Raw genomic sequence first — 23,713 nt, 5'->3', positions numbered from 1 at the left:
TACTTCAGCATCTGCCTCCTCTCTCTGAGGTTCGAAATTGCTTTGATCCTCCATGGACCAATCTTCCTTTACCACGTGGTGATTAGCAGGTTTTGCAGAGCTGGCAGCTCATTTGCAAGCTCGTTGGAGGTGCCCCATTGTTCCACAGCTCTTGCAAACATACCGTTTGAAGCGGCATGAATCGGCTGAATGGAAGCCTCCACAACGCCAACAAGGTGTGAATTGCCTTGCATTCATCCTTTGTTGGGGACTCTGAGTCATCTGGGTCACCTGAGGCCTGCTGGCAGTTGCAGACTCGTGGGTTCTGCCCTGTACATTTCTGCTCACAAACACAGTTCCAGTTAATTTATGAACACTGCTAGCACTTGTGTGCTGAGAGATTTGTTTGGTGTTATCACTGATGGATATAAACGCCTGTGCTATCGCAATGGCCTTACTGAGGGTCGGTGTCTCTACAGTCAAAAGTTTTCGTAGGATGGTCTTGTGGCCAATGCCCAGTAAAAAAGTCTCTGAGTATCTGCTCCAGGTAGCCATCAAACTCACATTGTCCTGCAAGTTGCCTTAGCTCGGTGACGTAGCTCGCCACTTCCTGACCTTCAGATTGCTGGAACGTGTAGAACCGATACCTCGCCATCAGCACGCTCTCCCTCGGGTTAAGATGCTCCAGAACCAGTGTACACAGCTCCTCATACGACTTATCTGTGGGTTTCACCGGAGCCAGAAGATTCTTCATGAGGCTGTGGGTCGGTGCCTCGCAGACTGTGAGGAGGACCGCTCTCCTTTTTGCAGCGCTTCCTTCTCCGTCCAGCTCGTTGGCTACAAAGTACTGGTCTAGCCGCTCGACATAGGCTTCCCAGTCCTCACCCTCCCAGAACTTCTCCAGGATGCCCACAGTTTGCTGCATCTTTGCGTTGGATTTGTGTACTCGTCGCCAGTTGTTGTGTTCCTAACACAGATGAGACTGCACACAGGGAGGTTAAAGTAACAGTGACCTCAGTCTTTAATAAGACACTCCAGAGTGAGGAACAGACCTTAGGGGCCGTCTTATATACAGTGCTCCCAAGAGATGCTGGGATCCCTTGGGACTTCAGGGGGTGGGCTCCCTGGTGGCGGAACATGGGAGTGCATGCTTTACAGATACACAACAACCTCCACTCTCCTAACTGTGCTCTATGGTGTGTTTGTTCCTCCATCCCTCCACTGTACCAGTGGTGCTGAGTCTTGGCCACATCACACACACTCCAGAATTCTTTCCTCATCTGCAATATGCTCCTTAAAATCGACATCTCAGATGGTGCCTTTGGTCACCTCCCATCGTTCTCTTCAGGTTGTGTTCCATCGTTCTCTTCAGGTTGTGTTACACCCTCAATTGTGAAGAGTTTGGGACTTTTTATTGCATTGAAAGTACTGTACAAATTCAAGCAGTCATTGTTGCTCTGGCACCCCTAAACTGTCCTAGCTGAGATCAGTTAACCCAGCAGAGAAACTTAGCTCAGAATGTAAACCTGGGACCCTCCTACTTTTTATAACTGAGCTAATCACTGTCTTAACTGCCTGAGACACTAGGGGAGCATTTATATCATGGGGTAATTTTATGAGTCTGCACTACTGGCAGGGAACTTTGCTGGGTGACAGGGCAAGTTGGGAATTCAGGTGCACCGCAATTCAGATTTGTGCTGTAAATGAGCGAGAATGTCAGGAGGAAGGAAAATTGGTGCCTAAAACTCTTTGAAGTTTTAATTTGCAAAATCTTCGCATTGTTATAATCTAAAATTAAATTTCAATAACAGCTGTAGTTCCCATAGATATGAGGCACCAGAGTCTTTACCATTGATGTTCCTTTGATCTTGCAATACAATGCACCTTTATATTGTATATCCCAGTTTTGCTATGGTGCTGTGAATAGTTAATTGATGTCCAACCAGGAGTCAGTACTTCCAAAAAGTAATGCAGGTATCGGTCAAATTTTATTTGACACTGCTTCAGATTATTTTCAATGTTGTAACTTGCTGCCATTCATATTATCACCACTGGAAAATTAATTGGGCACTGTCTTCATGAAAAAACTGTTGATAATTGTTTATTATTTACTTGCAAATACACACCCACATTACTTGACTGTGATATCATCACAATGAAGCTAAGGAAAAAGGTAGGCTTAACAAACAGTTCTTTAAAATGGTGCTCTTTGAATATTTTGCAAGGAGATTGAAATAGATATCGTGTATTCTGCTTCACTCCTTAAACTGATTTTAGGCTGCCAATTTTTGTGGCATTTTATACTGTACTAACAAATAATGCATTTTTATTTGTTTTGGAAAGAAAAGTAATTATTCCTTTTTGAATAGTTGTTGTAAACATTAATGAAGAACATTACCAGAATACTCACTGGTTCCCTAGATGAAGATTACCGCAGATAAGATGTATGGTGAACTACAAAGAAAATAGCTTTCAAAAGAAATATAACGAAAAGTACTTTATTTTAAACTAAATAGTATCAATTTCCTCTGCCAATGTCAGCATTTTGAGACATAGAGGTCTGAGAGCATTGTTTCCCATGTATTTATAATGCTTATTTTGCTGCAGTTGTGCGATACTCTGCAATGATGCTTTTAAAATATCTCATACGTGATCTCAAAGCGAGGAAGTGCACAATGTCATTAAGAATTTAAGTGCTTTATTAGGTTTTAGCTGTGTTGTTTGCATAATGCAAAAGACATGGTAAGGAAAATTATCACTACATTGTTTTGGTAACTTAACTATTGTCATTGTCAGTTTTGATTTTTTTTGATATTGGCTATGAAAATTCATTTTCTTGCTGGATGATGGAGTTATTTCCTTAGAAACGAACACATGTAAACAACATTTTAATATGCATATGAAAATGGTTAGTTGAATCAAAATGAAAACGTACAATACTCATTACTTAAAATGAATTCAGAGGGAACACAAGAACAAAAATATGTAGTATTTTTGAGTGTTTTCCTTTAAACAAAATTTATGATTCATTCAACAGAGGCACAGTGTCTATTTAAATTCTTTTTGAAGTTCACTGAAGCACAGTGACTAATGGAGCACTTACCAACAATTTGGCTTCCATCTGCACATCTTCATTGGAGTTGTGTTGACCTAGTTGCTTCACACAGGTTTTCACTTGCTGGTTAAAACACTCAATTCCAAAAAAAGCACTGCTCCATCCTGGATTGCATCTCTTTTTCCCTACGTTTGATTCTGTGTGCCACAGAGGTACAGAAACTCGGGTTTCAGCCACTTCTGTTATATGGCCTGCATGCTCTTCCCTATCCTCATTGCTCTGGCTAAGCTTTAAATCGTGATATGCAGTACAACTTTCACCAGTAAAATGCCAGTTATTCTCCATCTGATGTAAATGTTTTGTCACGTTTTCCTCTTCCTCACAATTACCTGATTTCAGCTTCTTAAAGTCAGTTTCATCAGGTATTATATTGGTGATACCTTGTCCAAGGATCACTCCAACATTGCTGTGTAGCTGGTCTTCCTTACATTCAGCTGTACAATACATAACAAGGTAATTTGCATTAATAGGTTATGCTGCTCAGCAAGCCACCTTTTGTATAAAATGACAGCTAGACTGTACTTAATAGCATGACTGTCCGCTTGTGCTCTGTAAGAGACAGAGTACTTCAAGTTTGATTGAAATGTCAGTTACCAGGACAACCAGCACCAGCTGAGATACATGTCAAACCCCTACCAGTATTTGTCTTACTTAGTTTATTACATAGCTCAGCTTTGAATACTGTATAGATTCAATAAATGATATTTTGTATCCTACGTGTTGTCAATTATACTTTGAAGGATAACAGAAGAATAGATAATAGAGCAGTTTCCCTCATCAGGTCCCCCCAGCAAGGAGTGGCACGCACAGTGAGGACTGGTTGGAAAATCAAAGGGGGGAAGATTTGAACTCGCAGCACGTTTCCAGCGGGAGTTAATTTCTCGTCTGCCTGGGCCTCATGAACATGCTGCTGTCAATTGGAGGAAAATTAAGCAGCTCTTGATTGTCTGCTGGTACTCACGGTAAATGTGGGGACGGGGTTCTGGGGGCGTCAATGGAAAGGATAATTGTGTTGGGTGTATAACAGCTGGGCACTCCACTAGCACCGCTTTGTGCTCCCACTGAAGTACAATTTTACTCCCAAAGAAACATTAGTATATTTCACAATAAAATAAATATGTCAATCAAAATAAGAGTTGATCAAAATTAGCTGCCTGATGGAAGTCTTGATCTTCCCCTGGAGTTACATCAGGAGCAGCTGGTGCATTAAAATATTAAGCAACTGATGGAGGTACGCCATCTAGTGTATTTTCTCTCATAGTGACATTGTATACAAAGGATGCCTGTTTGACCCTGGAACCTAGCATTGTGATGGGCAGCGGAATGGACCTTAGGCCAAGGTCAGGAGCACAGCTTTGAGGCAGGTGCACGACTACGCCTACACTTCTGTAGGTGTTACAGCCAAGCACGATATCCAGACTGTGTTTACAAATGTGAAACTTGGCAACTCTGATGCAGTGAGCTCCTAGCCCAGGTGGGCTGACCAGCACCTTTAATGGCAGTCATCTCTGATATTTGTAAAAAAATAGTGCACCTCGTCACATGTGACACATCTTTCTTTGCACATGTGCCAAAGAGTGTACTTTTTACCCAATAGAGAGCCACAGACCAGCATTCTAGACAGTAAGTTTTACATTTTAAACTTGTCACAGATCTGTCAAACTATGAGTTATAGAATAGAATCATACAGTAGTGAAGGAGGCCATTTGCCCCATTTTGTCTGTGCCTGCTCTTTGAAAGAACAACCCAATTAGTCCCGTTCCCCTGCTCTTTCCCCATAGCCCTGCAAACTTTTCCTTTTCAAGTATATATCCAGCTCCCTTTCGAAAGTTACAATTGAATCTGCTTCCACCACCCTTTCCATTGTGGAATGGAAGATCAGGCATGGTGTATGATGGGCGGTCGATCCACTACCTCCCCGCCATCTGTTTCGCAACCCGCTAAGGTTGAATTTTACCTCCACCAAGTGCTTCACATGGTATGATGTTTGCTATTTTTCATAAATTATAACATTTAAGCTAGAACCAACCTGCGTCTGCTGATTGAGAGATTGTTTAAGTAATTAATTATCTCAGTAACTGGAGGTTAAATGAGCATGTTGCGCAGGTACACACAATGCAGCTGTTTGTAATTGACATTGTGTCAACTGTGCACATAATGGGGGAAAAAACCGATGTTATTGCTCATCTTTCTGAATCATTTATTATTCCAAATTACTTTTGCAAAAGGCAGAGACATCGATCCATAGAAATTTTAAATCTGTAAATCAGTTCAATTGAATGTAGCATAATACCTGAATACAGATTGTCAGAAAGATAGTTCACACTCAAAATATTGTATTCTGGTGATGTTGCTGGTGATAATTGAGATTGTCTGGAGATTTCTCTAGTTTCTATATCAACTGCTTTCACTTCAGACTCGATTATTGCTTTATCCCATGTGTCTTTACTACTTCTTTGATTTCCATGCACAAAAATTGTTTTCTTTGTCTGCGTGGCATTTTGTAGTGCCAGGATAAGATCATCTGAGCTTGGTCTCGTTGTGACCTTTGACCTGAGACATAAATAATAGTTAGTTTGATAGCAGCAAAAAACTGAAAATTAAAATTTGACTGGAAATAGTAAAAATGACAACTCTGGTCATACCTCAGTATTTTAGTTTCACAACTCTTGCATCATTTAGTGTAAATGTCAAAGTAATATATATATATGTGTGTGCGTGTGTGTGTATGAGCTTCCGACCATATATCCACGCCATCACTAAGACCGCCTATTTTCACCTCCATAACGTCGCCCGACTCCGCTCCTGCCTCAGCTGCAGAAAGCCTCATCCATACCTTTGTTACCTCTAGACTTAGCTATTCCATCACACTCCTACACGGCCTCCCACGTTCCACCCTCCCTAAATTTGTGTTCATCCAAAACTCTGCTGCCCGTGCCCCAATTCCCGTTCATCCATCACCTCTGTGCTTGCTGACCTACATTGGCTCCCGGTTAAACAACCCCTCGATTTTAAAATTCTCATCCTTGTTTTCAAATCGCTCCATGACCTTGTCCCTCCCTATCTCTGTAATCTCTTCCAGCCCTACAACCCTCCGAGATCTCTGTGCTCCTCCAACTCTGGCCGCTTGAGGATGCCCAAATTTAATCATTCCATCGCTGGCAGCTGTGCCTTCAGCTGCCAAGATCCTAAGCTCTGGAATTCCCTCCCTAAACCTCTCTGCCTCTCTTTCCTCCTTTAAAATGCTCCTTAAAATCGTTCTTTGACCAAGCTTTGGGTTATCTGCCCTAATATCTCCTTATGCGGCTTGGTGTCAAATTTTGTTCGATAACGTTCCTGTTAAGCGTCTTGGGTCGATTTACAATGTTAAAAGCGCTGTATAAATGCAAGTTGTTGTTGTTGTAGGAAACACAACAGCCAATTTGCGCACAGCAAGCTCCCACAAACAGTAATGAAATAAATGACCAGGTCATTTGTTTTCTTAATGATGTTGGTTGGAGGAACATCAGTGTTAATAGTAAGAATAATAACACTAACATCACTGTAATCAATCTATTTACAAACTAATTGAGTGTTTCTTAATAATAGTTTATTTTTAAATCTCTGCTGAATATTTATAATTAAAAAGAAAACATGGAGAAATTTATCAAATATCCTTCAATGAACTAATATAAAATATCAACGTTTGAAAAACTAGTTCACATCAATCAAGAAACAATTATGTGAAGTTCGTGGAGGATAAACTATGGACAATTCCACCAGTCAGGGTGCATATTCTGTTCAGAAATAGTAAATATGGCTGTCTGTTGAGATCTAATATGAGGTGTTGGAGGTGTGGTGGGTGAGGAGGGAGGGGCCAGGGGGAAGACGCTAAGGGGAAAGATAGGGGTTAGCATTTCAGAGTTTTTGCAATAATGTAACCAAGACATGAAGTGAGTGCTTATTATAACATAAAATGTAAAACCTGGGATTTAATTGTTTTAAATATAAGAACGCGGTGGCACAAAGTGAATAATTGAGCTTAATTATATTACTTCATCCGATGAGTGGGAGAACCTCCAAGAATACTGCATTCAGTAAACATAGTCCTTAAGTATAGTTAAATTCAAAATTACTTAACGTTCACAAAATAATTATCCTCGACTCTTCAACAATTTCAAGTGTTAATAATAGACTATTATTGGGAATTTCTTCGGGGCTTCTGTCACTTCACCGCTATAACTTTGGCGGAAATCCTGTTAGCATGAAAAATGGGGCTTCCGCTAAACTTATGGCAGCGAAGCGGGAGAAGTCCTGAGGAAGTCTCCGGAGCATATGTTTCAAGTAAATCTGCTCAGGTATCAAACTAAAGTACATTAAAAGCAGAAATATAAGAGAAAATGTTAAACAGCATGACTAAATGTATATAAGAGAAATAAAGTAAACAGTAATTATGGCCTGAAAATTGGCAGGGTGGCACATCTTGGAGTCAGTGCTCAGAAGCATCCACCTTGGACATTCATTGCTGACCCCAACAAAGTTTGTGGGGTTGGGGAAGTGCTGCGATTTACATGCCAACCGGGGCTGTGGAAGCATCTGGGGCACCCCTTACTGAAATGCCCAGAAAGTCTGGCAAAAAAAAATCTCAGAGTGTGGCAAGGGAGCCAGGCTCAAACTGAAGCTGCTCCTGTGCCCCCCTTACAATGCGAACTGCTTCAAAAAATGTCTTTAAATGATTCTCCAAATCTTTGGGGATCCTTGCTACAATCTCAACCTAGACCTCCAGATGGGCCGCAAAATTGCCAATGGATTAGCTGCAACACCTAGGGCCGGAATTTTCCCGTTGCCGAGCGTGTGGGTTTGGGGGTGGGTCAGCAGTAAAAATGCAGGAAATAGAGAGCGCGTCAGGAACCCACTGTCATTCCACCGCCCCATGCATTTAACTCGGGTGGCTTTGAAGGCGCGACACGGACCCGATCGGCAGAGGCGGTGACCTCATTCAGGTAATTAAATGTTTGTTGAGAGACCCTTAAGAGTGGTTTTAACACCAGCTTTTGACTTTTACTGCAGGAGCACGGGATTCACGCAGCTCAGGTACCTCGCCTGTGGCCATTGGCGAGTTCATTTACTGAGAGCTGGGAAAAGCACATAAATACTACAGCATTATACCTCATTACTTGCCTCATGGAAAGGCTCTTGCTCACTTCATTTCATCGACAGATCTAGGTGTCAGCAGTTTGCAGGTCATTTCTGAAACCTCAGAAGCCACTCTCACCACATTACTACTCACTATCAGAACATTGAGGGATTGGTCCTCTGATCTCCATCTTGCCTGCCATCTACTACATCAGCATGGGTGCCGCTTATACTCTCTTACATTGGTCCTCAGAATCGGACCAAGGTGAGCCCCACTACCACCAACACCCCCACACCAGTAGCAACAGCAGCAGTCACCATGACAGAAGTCTACTCCTCAATGACCTGATGCTCCACAGGGGGGAGGGGGACACCACAGGGCTGCAGCATGCCGGAGCGATTACCCCCAACACAGGGTATACAGGCAGAGGTTGAATTTCCTCAATGTTCTAAATGAGTTGACGGCATAAATCGCGACTGTTATGTATGTAATAACTCGATAGACTGAATATGGTAAACTAACACAGGTGCAAACCTGGCTCTGCTTTATTAGGGCCCAAAATGATTACATTACATGATGGCTTGCCTTTTATAACTGTGCCGCACACACGTGCAATCAGTCCAATGACCTCTGACAGTGGCGCCACCTGATGGCTAGTAACCCCAAGCATACATACATTAAGGAGCTAGGAGCTAAATTAAAACGTAGAACCTCAAAAGTAGTAATCTCGGGATTGCTACCAGTGCCACGTGCTAGTCAGAGTAGGAATCGCAGGAAAGCTCAGATGAATACGTGGCTTGAGCAGTGGTGCAGCAGGGAGGGATTCAAATTCCTGGGGCATTGGAACCAGTTCTGGGGAGGTGGGACCAGTACAAACCGGACGGTCTGCACCTGGGCAGGACCGGAACCAATGTCCTAGGGGAGTGTTTGCTAGTGCTGTTGGGGAGGAGTTAAACTAATATGGCAGGGGGATGGGAACCAATGCAGGGAGACAGAGGGAAATAAAATGGAGACAAAAGCAAAAGACAGGAAGGAGATGAGTAAAAGTGGAGGGCAGAGAAACCCAAGGCAAAAAACAAAAAGGGCCACTGTACAGCAAAATTCTAAAGGGTCAAAGTGTAATAAAAAGGCAAGCATGAAAGCTCGGTGCCTCAATGCAAGGAGTATTCGGAACCCAGGAGAGGGCTCTGAGCTAGTTAGAGTGGGTGAGAGCTCAGATGAACAGGACCCGAAGAAAGAATGCAAAAGGCAGGAGGCAACAGAGCAGAGTAGCACTGGGTAAGTGTAAGCCACAAGGTGATAGGAAGGGACAATATGTATGAATATAAAGGGGCTGCAGGAGGGGTTAAAACTAAAAATCATGGTTTAAAAACTAGTATTAAAACACTCTACCTAAATGCACGCAGCATTCGAAATAAAGTAAATGAGTTGATGGTATAAATCATTACAAATGGGTATGATTTGGTGGCCATTACAGAAACGTGGTTGCAGGGTGGCCAAGACTGGGAATTAAACATAAAGAGGTATCTGACAATTCGGAAAGATAGACAAGAAGGGAAAGGAGGTGGGGTAGCTCTGTTAATAAAGGATGATATCAGGGCAGTTGTGAGAGACGATATTGGTTCTAATGAACAAAATGTTGAATCATTGTGGGTGGAGATTAGAGATAGTAAGGGGGAAAAGTCACTGGTGGGTGTAGTTTATAGGCCCCCAAATAATAACTTCACGGTCGTGCTGGCAATAATCAAGGGAATAATGGAGGGTATGTGAAAAAGGAACAGCAGTAATCATGGGGGATTTTAACCTACATATCGATTGGTCAAATCAAATCGCACGGGGTAGCCTTGAGGAGGAATTCATAGAATGCATCCGGGATTGTTTCTTAGAACAGTATGTTACAGAACCTACAAGGGAGCAAGCTATCTTAGATCTGGTCCTGTGTAATGAGACAGGAATAATAAACGATCTCCGAGTAAAAGATCCTCTCGGAATGAGTGATCACAGTATGGTTGAATTTGTAATACAGATTGAGGGTGAGGAAGTAGTGTCTCAAACTAGTATACTATGCTTAAACAAAGGGGATTAGAGAGGGGTGAGGGCAGAGTTGGCTAAAGTAGACTGGAAACACAGACTAAATGGTGGCACAATTGAGGAACAGTGGAGGACTTTTAAGGAGCTCTTTCATAGTGCTCAACAAAAATATATTCCAGTGAAAAAGAAGGGCGGTAAGAGAAGGGATAACCAGCTGTGGATAACCAAGGAAATAAAGGAGAGTATCAAATTAAAAACCAATGCGTATAAGGTGGCCAAGGTTTGTGGGAAACTAGCAGATTGGGAACATTTTAAACGACAGCAAAGAATGACTAAGAAAGCAATAAAGAAAGGAAAGATAGATTACGAAAGTAAACTTGCGCAAAACATAAAAACAGATAGTAAAAGCCTTTACCGATATATAAAACGGAAAAGAGTGACTAAAGTAAATGTTGGTCCCTTAGAAGATGAGAAGGGGGATTTAATAATGGGAAATGTAGAAATGGCTGAGACCTTAAAAAATTATTTTGCTTTGGTCTTCACAGTGGAAGACACAAAAACCATGCCAAAAATTGCTGGTCACGGGAATGTGGGAAGGGAGGACCTTGAGACAATCACTATCACTAGGGGGGTTGTGCTGGACAGGCTAATGGGACTCAAGGTAGACAAGTCCCCTGGTCCTGATGAAATGCATCCCAGGGTATTAAAAGAGATGGCGGAAGTTCTAGCAGATGCATTCGTTATAATCTACCAAAATTCTCTGGACTCTGGGGAGGTACCAGCGGATTGGAAAGCAGCTAATGTAAGTGGAGCTGAGTCCACGGCCAGATCAGCCATGATCTTGTTGAATGGCGGAGCAGGCTCGAGGGGCTAGATGGCCTACTCCTGTTCCTAATTCTTATGTTCTTATGTTCTAATGACAATATCCCCCTTTAAGATATTAGTAACGGTCTTTTTACAAATTGAGAAGGTCCGGGGTTAATTGTCTCAGTTCAACTCCAGCCTTGGGCGAGCGTTCTGAGTCTGTTATGACTGGGGGCTGGGTAGCTAATCTGATGGGAGTGGCAATGATCATGTCAGGGATTGAAAGTCCAGGTTCATTGATGACAGCGGAATCCTCTGATGACTGAGGGTAGGTTGGTTGGTCACTGATTGTGTCTTCCTCAGACTGTTCAGATAAAGCTGCGGCACACGGATGAACCGGATCAACATGTTTCCTGCATGTTTGCCCATTCTTGAGCTTGACGATAAATACTCTGCCACCCTCCTTGGCCATAACAGTACCGGTGATCCACTTGGGATCTTGACCATAATTTAGTACATACACAGGATCGTTAACAGAAATGTCACGTGACACAGCAATGCGATCATGATACCACTGCTGACTTTGACGTCTGTATTCAACATGATCGTTCAAGTCAGGGTGGACAAGAGAGAGCTTGGTCTTGGGACCTCTCTTCATCAGTAGTTCAGCAGGGGGTACCCCAGTAAGTGTGTGGGGTCTTGTCCTGTAACTAAGCAATATGCATGACAAGCGAGTCTGCAATGAACCTTGAGTTAAACGTTTCACACCCTGCTTGATCGTTTGGACAGCATGCTCTGCTTGACCATTAGCTGTGGAGTTGAATGGTGCTGACCTCACATGTTTGATACCATTGAGTTTCATGAACTCTTGAAACTCCAGACTAGTGAAGCAAGGTCTGTTGTCACTTACAATGATGTCAGGCAGACCATGAGTGGCAAACATGACACGAAGGCTCTCAATGGTAGCTGTGGATGTACTGGATGTCATGATTATACACTCTATCCACTGGGAATATGCATCCACCACAACTAAAAACATCTTTCCCAGGAAGGGACCTGCAAAGTCGATGTGGATCCTGGACCATGGTTTAGATGGCCATGACAACAGACTCAGTGATGATTCTGCTGGTGCTTTACTTAGCTGCATGCAAGTGTTGCACTGATGCACACATGATTCCAGATCAGAGTCAATTTCAGGCCACCATACATGAGACCTGGCAATGGCTTTCATCATGACAATACCGGGATGAGTGCTACGTAGATCATGTACAAATTTCTCTCTGTCTTTCTTCGGCATAACAACACGATTACCCCACAGTAAACAATCTGACTGAATGGATAGTTCATCTTTGCGACGGTTGTAAGGTTTGGTCTCATCACCCATTTGCTTGGGTATGGCAGACCAATCACCACTAAGGACACAACGTTTCACAACTGATAATATCGGGTCCTGGCTGGTCCAGGTCTTAACTTGTTGAGCTGTGACAGGGGTTCCTTCACTTTCAAAAGCATCCATAACTAAAGTAGGTCTGCAGGATGTGGCGTCTCCGCCAACGGCAGACGGCTCAGTGCATCGGCACAATTCTCGGTGCCAGGTCTATGGCGAATGATATAATCATAGGCAGATAATGTCAGCGCCCACCTCTGGATGCAGGACGATGCATTGGTATTGATAGCTTTGTTTTCCAAAAACAATGAAATGAGTGGCTTGTGATCTGGTTCCAGCTCAAACTGAAGACCAAACAGGTATTGATGCATCTTTTTAACCCCATACACAAAGGCTAATGCTTATTTTATAACCATGCTGTAGGCTCTTTCCGCCTCTGACAAACTTTTAGAAGCATACGCAACAGGTTGTAGTTTACCCGATTCATTAGCTTGTTGGAGCACGCAACCAACTCCATATGTGGAAGCATCACAGGCCAATACTAGACGCTTACATGGATCATAATGTACCAGCAGCTTGTTAGAGCTAAGCAGATTAGTAGCTTTCTCAAAAGCTCTATCTTGAGACCCACCCCAAACCCAGTTGTCGCCTTTTCTTAGCAGCATGTGCAGTGGCTCTAATGAAGTGCTCAATCTAGGTAGGAAATTACCGAAGTAGTTGAGTAGACCAAGGAACGAACGCAGCTCCATCACATTCTGAGGCTTGGGTGCATTTTTGATGGCCTTGGTTTTCGAGTCCGTAGGCCTGATGCCATAGGCAGCAATTTTCCTTCCCAGGAATTCGACTTCCGGTGCCATGAAGACGCACTTCGAACGTTTCAGTCTGAGTCCCACTTTGTCCAGACGATGTAGTACCTCTTCCAGGTTGTTTAGATGTTCGGCGATGTCACGACCTGTGATCAGGATGTCATCTTGGAACACGACGGTTCTAGGGACGGACGTCAGTAGACTCTCCATGTTCCTCTGAAATATGGCTGCAACCGAGCGAACTCTGAAAGGACACCTGTTGTAGATAAACAGTCCTTTATGTGTTGATGCACATAAGTTTCTTCGATGTCTCGACCAGTTCCTGTGTCATGTAGGCCGATGTCAGATCCAGTTTAGTGAACGACTTCCTCCCGGCTAGTGTTGCAAATGGGTCATCAGCCTTCGGTAACGGGTATTGATCCTGTTTCGAAATTTGGTTGATCGTAACCTTGTAGTCTCTACAAATCCTGACAGTGCCATCACTCTTCAACACAGGAAAAATGGGGCTGGTCCATTCGTTAAATTCGACCGGTGATATGACCCCTTCACGCTGGAGTCTGTCCAGTTCAATTTCGACCTTCTCCCTCATCATGTACAGAACCACCCGAGCTTTATGATGGACGGGTCTTGCATCTGAGTCCAAGTGGATCGGCACCTTGGCTACCGTCAAATTGCCGATGCCTGGTTCAAACAGCGAGGGGAACTTGCTCATCACTTGAGCACATGGACTATCATCCTCCGACGACAACGCTTTGATATCGTTCCAATTCCTTTTGATTTTTTTGGGACAATTCCTGCTGAACAGCGTTGGACTATTGCCTGGAACAATCCATAACGGTAAATCATGAACCGCACCATCATATGACACCTTGACTACTGCACTGCCAATGACCGTTATGAGTTCTTTAGTGTACGTATGCAACTTGGCATTGACTGGACTCAGCTTAGGCCTCACAGCCTTAGTGTCCCACAGCTTGTCGAATGTCCTCTGGCTCATTATTGATTGACTCGCACCCGTGTCCAATTCCATCGGTACCGGCACACAATTAAGATTCACATTAATAATGAACAAATACAGTCCATACACTTCCTCCTCTGGTTTCTCGGATTGCATATCCGGATCTGCGCTACACTGGTCATCATCCTCCACATGGTGTGTCGCAGCACGCTTGCTCAGTTGCGGACACATGCGCTGGAGATGCCCCAGTCTCGAACAGCCTTTACAAATGTACTATTTAAACCGACACTGATGAGGCTGATGATTGCCCCCACAATGCTAACATGGTGAAATCGGATTCATTCCCGCTGGTGGACTTTGGGCAGCCACAGGTTTCATATACGCAGTCGAGTAGGCTCTGCCATAAGCAGCTCTGCCAAAAGACGATACAATCTTGTTTACAGTACCTGCCGAGTTCCGATTTTTCAATGCTATCTGCTTTAAGTTTTTGTCCGTCATCATGCATACCTGGGCAATCGTGATGGCTTTGCTTAAATCCAACGTCTCCGCCACCAGTAGCTTACCCAGGATCGCCTCATGGTTGATGCAGATTACAAAGAAGCCCCGCAGCATGTCTCCCAAAATGTTTTCGAACTTACACGGTCCAACTAGACGTCTTAGGTTGGCAACGAATTCTGATACATCCTGGCCCTCAGAACGAACGTGCTTGTCGAATCAATTATCGTGAGATGATGATGCCTTCTTCTGGTTTGAGATGGTCACGTACCAGAGCACACAATTCCTCATAGTCCTTGTCCGTTGGACTTGCAGATGAGAGAAGATTCTTTACGAGTCCATAGATTTTCGGATTGCAAACCTTGAGGAAGACTGCCCTGCGCCTAACTGCATCAGTGGGTTCCTCCATTTTGTTGGCCACGAAATACTGGTCCAGACGAGCTACAAAATCTGCCCAGTTCTCTACGAATCTCTCCAGAATTCCAATTGTGCTCATTTTTGCATGCGAAGGTTCTTAAATTACCTCGTCGCCAAATGCTATGTATGTAATAACTCGATAGACTGAATACTGTAAACTAACACAGGTACAAACCTGGCTCTGCTTTATTTGGGCCCAAAGTGATTACATTACATGATGTCATACCTTTTATACCTGGGCTGCACACAAGTGCGTACAGTCCAATGACCTCCGACAGTGGCGCCACCTGGTGGCTAGTAACCCCAAGCATACATACATGACAATGACTGGTCGTCGCAGACATTTGTAGCTTGCTGGAACAAGACCTGTTGCCAGAGGTCCTGGTGGATACTCCTTATCAGTGGCTGTTAAGTCACCACCATCCTCAACTTCTTCGACTCAGGCTTTGTCCAGGGATCTGGACCAGATATTTGCAAGATCTCGCAGTTGGCCGCCCACAGATGCATCACCCTGAAGCTATGTTTCACGTCAGCCAATTATTTCAACTTTGCCACTGATGAGGCCAGTGTTACTGAGCGGGTGCTCGACTTCGCGGCTCTGGCTGGCTTCCCATAGGTACAGGGGATCATCGACTGTACACATGTGGCCATGAAGGCACCCCATCATCACCCAGGATTGTTTGTGAACTGCAAGAGCTTCCACTCCCTCAATGTGCAGCTCGTCTGCAACCATAATATAATGATTATGCATGTGTGCACCAGGTTCCCTGGCAGCCACCATGACTCTTTCATTCAATGCCAGTTCACCCTCCCTCAGCTCTTCGCACCGGCTGGCTGCTTGGAGACAAGATCTAGTCACTGAGGACATGGCTCATGACACCCTTGACGATGCCAAGTACTGAGGCCGAGGTGTCATAACAATAGGCATGCTGAAAATGCACTTCAGATGCCTTGACAGATTGGAGTAGGCCTTCAGTACGCAGCAGCCAGCGTCTCCAGAATCATTGTTATCTGCTGTGCACTGCACAATTTAGCATAGCAGCGAGGATTGGAGCTGCAGGAGGAGCGAGGTGCAAAGTGCACAGCCTCTTCAGAGAAGGAGGAGGAGCAGGTGGAAGATGAGGATGAGGAGCAGGAGGAACCTGAGGTGGAGATGGCACCAGTAGCACCGCACGTTGCCGCCCGGGGGAGCCGGCATGGCCTCATTATGGCCAGATTTACTTAACTTGCTTCAATGCAGCCACATGGCTGCCACATGCTGTAATAAGTTCCCCCAACAACACCATTAAGCATCCCTACAATGAACAAGCCATTCCTCTCACCCAAAGTCCCAGTGCTCAAGGTTAAGTAATGTCTCACCATGCACTCCAAGAAACAAAGCCATTTCCAAGGTAGCAGGCAAAAATGAACAAGACCGGAAAGTGGTGCAAAGAAAAATACTTATGTGTGTCATCAAAATAACTAAAAGTTAACATTAACAGTTTTTCATACACCTATGTGCATCAACTATTGTGTCATTTTTCTTTTCCGAGTGCTTCTATGAGGTGCAACCCCTGTGGCTTCAGCAGAAGTAGAGGCAGTCTGCTCACTTCCCTTGTGCGATTGGTCAGAATACCTTTGGCGGACTACCTCTGGGTTTTGGAGTCTGCTCCTCCTGCAACTGTGCAGGGGCAGACTCCGCCATCGGGAACTGAGGAAGCATGTGGGAGTCTGACTGAGGGAGACGCAATGGGGGAGAAATGGGAGCACCCACTTCCAAGTTCCCTCTCACCATCATCCCTCTCATGGACCAGCCACACTTCCCTGCTAGTAAGGAGCTGGACAGCACCTTGCTGCGCAGCAGTGGGGCGATGAATGCCCATGTCTACGTTTATATCCCTCCTAGAGAGGTCTATGAGCACCTGCCGTCTGTTGTCCACAGCTAGCATGTGCTCATGTGACTGGCATTTGCTGCTCTTTGCAGGTGGCCAACCTTTCCATGGAACGGCACATCGTCGCCATCGTCTGCGACATGGTGGTGCTCACGCAGCTGCAAAAAATGCCAGAGCCTCATGCAATTGTTGCTGCCCCTTCAAGATCACCCTCTTTCTCAATACCCCCCCCTCCTCCGAGAATCAGCATCTGTATGCAGCTCAGGAGAGCTTGGAGCATCCTGCGCCGTGAAGAGCCTCCACTGCTGTCCCTGATCTTGCTCACTCTATGGTGAACACTCTATGGTGCACAGAACCCACCAAGATGTGTGTATCTGCGCTGGTGTTGGATGCACTTGGATCTGCTGATGATGCACCCTCAGAGACTGGAGGCTCCTCTGAGGAGTCGTCTTCCTCATCCGACTGGACAGTGGGGGGCACTTGATGGACCTGTGGGAGAGTAAAAAGATGAATACAAGTGTTATAATACGAATGTGTTACATTACCATTATGCACATAATGGCATTTCACTGGCTGCTGACATCAGTCACCATATGAGTGACTGTTTTATGCCATGTGACTGTATGAGATGTAATTCTGTCACCAAGTTGCTGGGATGTCCCCCTCTCTCCATCTCCCACTGCCAGCAGCTCTCCAACTCCCAAGATCTCCAGAGCCCCTTCCTGTGCTGGTGTTAGTTGGGTAAAGACTTAAGGGCCACCTCCGGTTCTCTGTCTCTCTCACGTGTTCTGAGCTCTTTGCTCCTGCAAGGAGGGAAAGAAGAGAACTTTGAGTGAGAGTGATGGAATTACTTTAAGGAATGGATGGGTTACATATGTAGAGGGTGACTATGAGGGAGTGGGGTGCCAATGCCAAATGGCCTTCTGTGGTGTTACTTGCTATGATTGCATTAGGATGAGGGTGTGTGTGAGGGTGGCTAGACAGATAGGGTTGTTAATATGTACATAGAGAGGGATAGGTTGACCTGGAACGTACGCTGGTGTGAAGAATGATGTGCAAGGAGTAGGCTTGGGAAGGCAGATAGATGAGGATGTGCTGACAGGCACATTAGGATTCAAGTGAGCATGGCATTGCACTCACCTTTCCTGACTTCATGGGATCACTGAATCATCTCCTGCACTGGATCCCGATCCTCCTGACCACATCCATGCTACTGACCATGCTACAAGAGGACCTCCCTGCATGTCTCGACTGCCTCCACCAGAGTATGCAGGGATGCATCTGAAAACTGATGTGCAGCCCTCTGCCTTTGCTGCTTTACATGTGGCGCCATTAAGTGAGACTCACCTAGAAGAAGGCGCTGAGCAGAACATCATGCACCCGACCTGACTCCACAGTAAAAACTCCGGCCCTAGTTTCAACAGGTTTAACTGCCGCTAACCATATTCCATGTTAGGAGTCCCTGCGCCCAACTCCCCACCTTACGTCAGAAGCCTTGTAAAAGGTGGGCAGAGATTTCATTCCCACAAGACCATCCAGAATTCTTGGCACGAGGCGGGAACTTGACAAGACTGCTTCCTGGCTCAGATTCCAGTGGACTCCTGCCGAAGTTACGACAGGAGTCCACTGGGATTGGCTACAAATAATAACAGGGATATTTTACTCTAGTGTCAAATATGAATAAAATCACGTTTCTATCTATAATATATCAAAAAACTTGGGAAGGAGTTTCTGCTCGGATGCGCTGGCTTTTTCAGCACAATTCGCCTGAAATCAGCCAAACCGGAGCAAGAGATAGCACAAATTACGTTCCACACAAATCAAGTTTCCGCGACCTTTTGCGCGACTTTAAAAAACATTGCGCTGGAATGTGGCCCTACCCACAAAACTGGCCACACCACCTATCAAATTAATCACCATGGCAAGTTTCCGCTAATTGCACTCGTTTGCAGGCCTTCAAGGAGGCTCTAAAAACTATGTTTTTTTAAAGCGCAAGGACACTAATAGGCACGTTTTAAAAGTTTTTGAATAAAATTATATTTTAATTTACTAAGAAACTGACTACTGTACACCAATGTAACTAGCAAATGGTGCTGTATAGTTTTTTAAAGGTATTTTCAGTCATTTAAAATCGGGTTACTCAAAGGTGGTAGACTAGCCAAACTGATTAAAAATGCTTTTTATGTGATAATCCCAGCTTCAGCTGTATTAATCAATCTTTACCAAATTATCACTTTTAAATACATCAAGGAAGATTTTTCAAAGCAAATTAAAAAAAAATTACGTACTAAAACGCTGCCTGATTGTGCTGTTCATGGCAGATTTTATGGCCGATGATATCCAAATGAGTTTCAGCAGAAACTGAGGAAAAAAAAATCTTTTGAAAACTGGCACAATTTTGAGCGCAATTTGTGCCCAGATCACCGACTGCAGCCAAAGTGTAAATTCTTGGCTCTTATGTTTGCATGCCCGTCATGTCTGTGCCATTTGACTTCACATTGTTATGTTTTTGTCACACTTTCTGTGCCAACTTTTTCCATTCTAAACTTCTATGTCTATTAAGAGTTTTGCCTATGCAAACTTGCTTGAACAATTTTTCCACATAGTTCCCACAATTCTCACAAAATGCTTTCGAAATAATTTTTTTTTATCTGCCACTTATTTCTCCATAACTAATACTTCAAATACCCCTAAGGGTTTAAGCAAAAAAAAATCTAAAATTTCACAATACAGTAACATATTTAATTCATTGAATTATCTTGTGTATCTCTTAATGCTTTCATTAATTATTTTATTTTGAAGGTCTCAGCTGCGCCCAAAAGGCAAGGCTTCGAGCAGAAATTTTTGCCCACACGGGTGACTCATTGAGATATCACACAGTATTTACAGCTCAGAAACAGGATTTTTGGCCCAATGGGTCCATGCTGGTGTTTAAACTCCTTTTTCTTCCGACCAAAATGTACCACCTCACACTTACCGACATTGAAGTTAATTTGCCAATTTTACATCCATTCTGAAAGTTTATCAATGGTGTCGCAGTCCTCCTCTGTATTAACTACACCCCCTAATTTGGTGCAGTCCGCAAATTTTGAAATTTTACTTCAATTCCTGAGTCCAAGTTGTTTATGTAAATGATGAACAATAGTGACCCTAGCATTGATCAGTATGGAACATCATTACCCACCTTTTGCAAGTCTGAATTCTACCTTTAACCTCTACCATGTGTTTTCTGTTTTGTAGCCAGCTTGCTACACATTCTGCTACTTGTCCCCTGACTCCACATGTTCTGATCCCCTTATTCTGAGTCTACTATGCGGTACCTTAGCGAAGGCCTTTTGGAAATCCAAATATATTACGTCTACTGCATTACACTCATCTACACTTTATGTTGCTTCTTCAAAGAATTCAATATGGTTGGTCAAGCATAAACTTCCCTTTTGAAATCCGTACAGAGTACTCTACTATATTTTCAGTTTCTATGTGATTTTCTAATACATGTTTGAGTAAAAATTCCATAATTTTTCCTACCACCGATATTAACCCATCTGGACCAGGGTTTTTATCCTCACTAAGTTTGATTAGTGTATCAATTATCTCCTCCTTTTCTATCTTACATAGGTGTTCTCTTCTTCTAATGTCCTGTACACCATGTTAGTTTCCCTGGTAAATAACAAGGCAAAGCAATTATTTAATATATCTGCCATTTTGCTGTCATTACCTGTGAGTTTATTATGTGTATCCCTTGGTGACCCTATCTGTATCCTGATTTTCTTTTGATGTTTATGTGTCTTTTTATATTCCTTGATAATTTAATTTTGCAGGTTCTGTTTGCCTTCCTGATTGCTTTTTTGACTTCTTTCCTAATCTTTTCGTATTCCTTTTTTCATCCTTTCCCCTATTGTCTGGTGTGTGCCTTTTTCTTTTGTTTCATTTTTTACCCTTATTGCTTTACTCATCCATGGTGCATCGTTACTGGCTAGTTTGTTCTTGCTTTCAGTGGAATCTTTGTCTCCTGGACTCTCTTGGTCACCGTTTTAAATGTTTCCCATTGCTGTTCTATTTCTATGCTTGTCAGCAGATTATTCCAGTTTACTTTCCCTAGTTCTATTCCCATCCCCTTAAAATCAGATCTTCTCCCAATGTATTACTTTGGCCTTTGTCTTACTCATGCCTTTCTTAATCTTTATCTTAAACCTGAATGTGGATTGTGTAGTCTTCTGTATTTCCCCAGAGTGCATCAGTGAGCTGCACTGAGGCAGTATTTTTCTTCATCTTTAAATTTCTACACTGTAGCTTTTCTTCAAATAACTTTGAAAAATAAGATGAAAAATGTCAAAAGCTTGTGGTAAATTTATATTTATTATTTTTTTTAAAGCAGACGTGTCAATAAGAGACGTGAGGGCGTGACAAAAAAAAAGACAATGTGGTGAAAATAGTCTTTGGCAAGTACAAAATGGGCGTTGACAAATCGGCATCTTTCTTTAGACTGCCGGTTTTCCGGCACGGTGTAAAACAGACTGCTGATTTGTTATCGCCTATTTTGGGCAATCGCTGAAGGCCAATTTCACCTCCACTGTCTTACCTTTTGTTACTCTCACAAATTGTATTTTCCAAGGGCAGATGCAGAGAAAGTTGAGTTGGAAAGGGATAGGGTGATGTAGATGATGAGGGATGAAAAAGCTTGTTAAAGATGGCCTTCTATGGAAGTAAAGAGGCCACGGGAGATGGTATGGTTGAGTGGGTGACCTTGAATATGGGTAGGAGAGTTTATATGGCGGGAGAGATTTAGGGAGGACAGGAGAGCAATGAATTGAAAGGAGTGGGCAAGGGAAGCAGAGCAGAAATCACCAAAGATGAGAAGTAAATCAGCACAGAGGCTGAGGGTGAAAAGGAATAAGGGTATCTCAGGTGTGGTTTGGGGAATCTTAAAGGAGGTCAGATGGGTGGGACAAGGGGACATGCTCAAAAGGAGAAGGTGCCACAAGAGTAGGGGGAAAGATCGAGGTGTTACTTGGTGATAAAGGCACACCACCATCAGAGTGGTTTGGACGGGCAAGTGATGGAAAGTATAGCTAGGCCGGGAGGCTTCGGTAAGGGGCAAGGTGTCAGCATGTGTTAGGCGAACTTCAGTCAAAGCTAGAATGTTAATGCAAACATGGATGGCAAGGGCCTTGTTCATGAATGAACAGACAATCTGGTGGGAACTGTGCAGGAGGTAATGAGTGATCCACTGGCAGAGTCCAAGTGGATAGTGGTGGGTGGGTAACTGTGATGGGAAGCAGATTGGCAGGACGGGAATGTTTTCGAGAGAGTCGGATGGAGCAGTTGGGGATGCTGCTTATAAAGAGGCAGCAATGGGTGCTTTAATGAGCTCTTCGGAGAATGCCAAGAAAGGCACAGAGGGAAGACACAAAGGGGATTCAAGCCTGGAATGGCAGCAGCAGAGTAGGAAAACAGAAGGGATAAATGAAAAGTAGCATGAATGGATGACAGGACGGGGCAGAGACAGGAGAGAAGGGCCTGAGATGGGTCAACAGCAATAAAGACTGAAGCAATTGGCTCAGGTCTAGATGGGTTGCCAAAATCCGCATGCAAATAGACACAGTTTGATGACAATTTCTGACGATTTATACCTTATTGTTTTGGCTATATAGTTCAACATATGGGGCTCAATTTTCCCCAGTAATTTGCGCCGCTTTGTTTGGCCTAAATTTTAAAATCCAAGTTTCGCCAAAGATTGTGCGCCAGCGTAAATCAGTTACTTTTTTTTAAGGTTATTTTTTTTTTTGCGTCATGGGGGCGTAACCTGATGTCTGTGCCAGTTTTTCACAGTTATGCAAGTTTGGCCAACTTACAATTCTCCGAGGATGGCGTATGTGATCACTCCCAAAAAACCTTCTGGGCACTTCAGAAAAACTAGCGCACATCAAAAAATCGGCACAGAAAGACACCATTGTTTTTAGGCGAAGTTTTGGAGGGAGTCAAGAACACATAAATATGCATTATCAAGCTTAAATTTTTCCAACAGAAAATGCAGAAAATGGAAGTTTAATGTAATTCTTTAAGCTTTGATTTTTTTAAAAAAGTGCTGCGCCACCACCAAAAATCTCCAAAACGGGCTCAAGGGTTGGAGTGTCGGCAGTCACCTAGACACAGGGGCTCGGAGCTCGGCTTGAAAAGAAGCCCGGGGTGGGTGGGGGGAGCCAAACTGAAGGGATGAGAACCCTTACACTATGCCACTATGCATCAAATGAAGCCCGTGGGTGTGGGTTCCCGATCTAAGCAAAGCCTATTGTGCATGCTCAGACCTGGGTGTGGTCCATACTAGGGCGGCGACTGTGGGGAGAGAGACAACAAAGAAGCTTGTCCTTCCTGACGTTTTGATCTTGTTGCAAAGGTACAATTTAATCATGGGGGCAATACTGACAATGCCATACCTCATGCAAGCCTTCTGCAGGATGGTCCTGCAGAGGAGACAATTGATTCAACGTCATCACATGAGGAAACTTAGAGCACGTAGGATGATGGGTAGGAGGCCTTACCCGCGTCGGGTATATTGAGACAGGCATTCATAGCTGCACCTGAGTGATGTAGACTGTGACAGAAGGCTGTGTTTCCGCAAAGAAGTTGTAACCGAGATCTGTGAGTTAGTAAAAGCAGACGTGCAACCTGGAAGCGTCAGGAGGATTACTGTGTCAGTTGCACTTTCATTCTATGCATCTGGATTGTTCCAG

At 43.8% G+C, this 23,713-nt stretch overlaps 1 protein-coding gene across 1 annotated transcript in view; it reads right to left on the bottom strand.

Moving 5' to 3' along the window:
- The window catches only part of LOC139255865 (kinase non-catalytic C-lobe domain-containing protein 1), a 308,421-nt gene that overhangs the window by 77,072 nt on the left and 207,636 nt on the right, over nucleotides 1-23,713 (bottom strand). Inside the window, exons 18-19 of the mRNA XM_070874040.1 lie at nucleotides 5,388-5,647; nucleotides 3,083-3,528 (exon numbers count right to left, since the gene is read on the bottom strand). Of these exons, the coding sequence (XP_070730141.1) occupies nucleotides 3,083-3,528; nucleotides 5,388-5,647 (706 nt within the window). The remainder of the gene's footprint in view (nucleotides 1-3,082; nucleotides 3,529-5,387; nucleotides 5,648-23,713) is intronic.

This window comes from Pristiophorus japonicus, chromosome 3 (genome assembly GCF_044704955.1).
Source record: "Pristiophorus japonicus isolate sPriJap1 chromosome 3, sPriJap1.hap1, whole genome shotgun sequence".
Classification (NCBI taxonomy): Eukaryota; Metazoa; Chordata; class Chondrichthyes; family Pristiophoridae; genus Pristiophorus; species Pristiophorus japonicus.
This window is presented reverse-complemented; position numbering and strand designations above follow the sequence as displayed.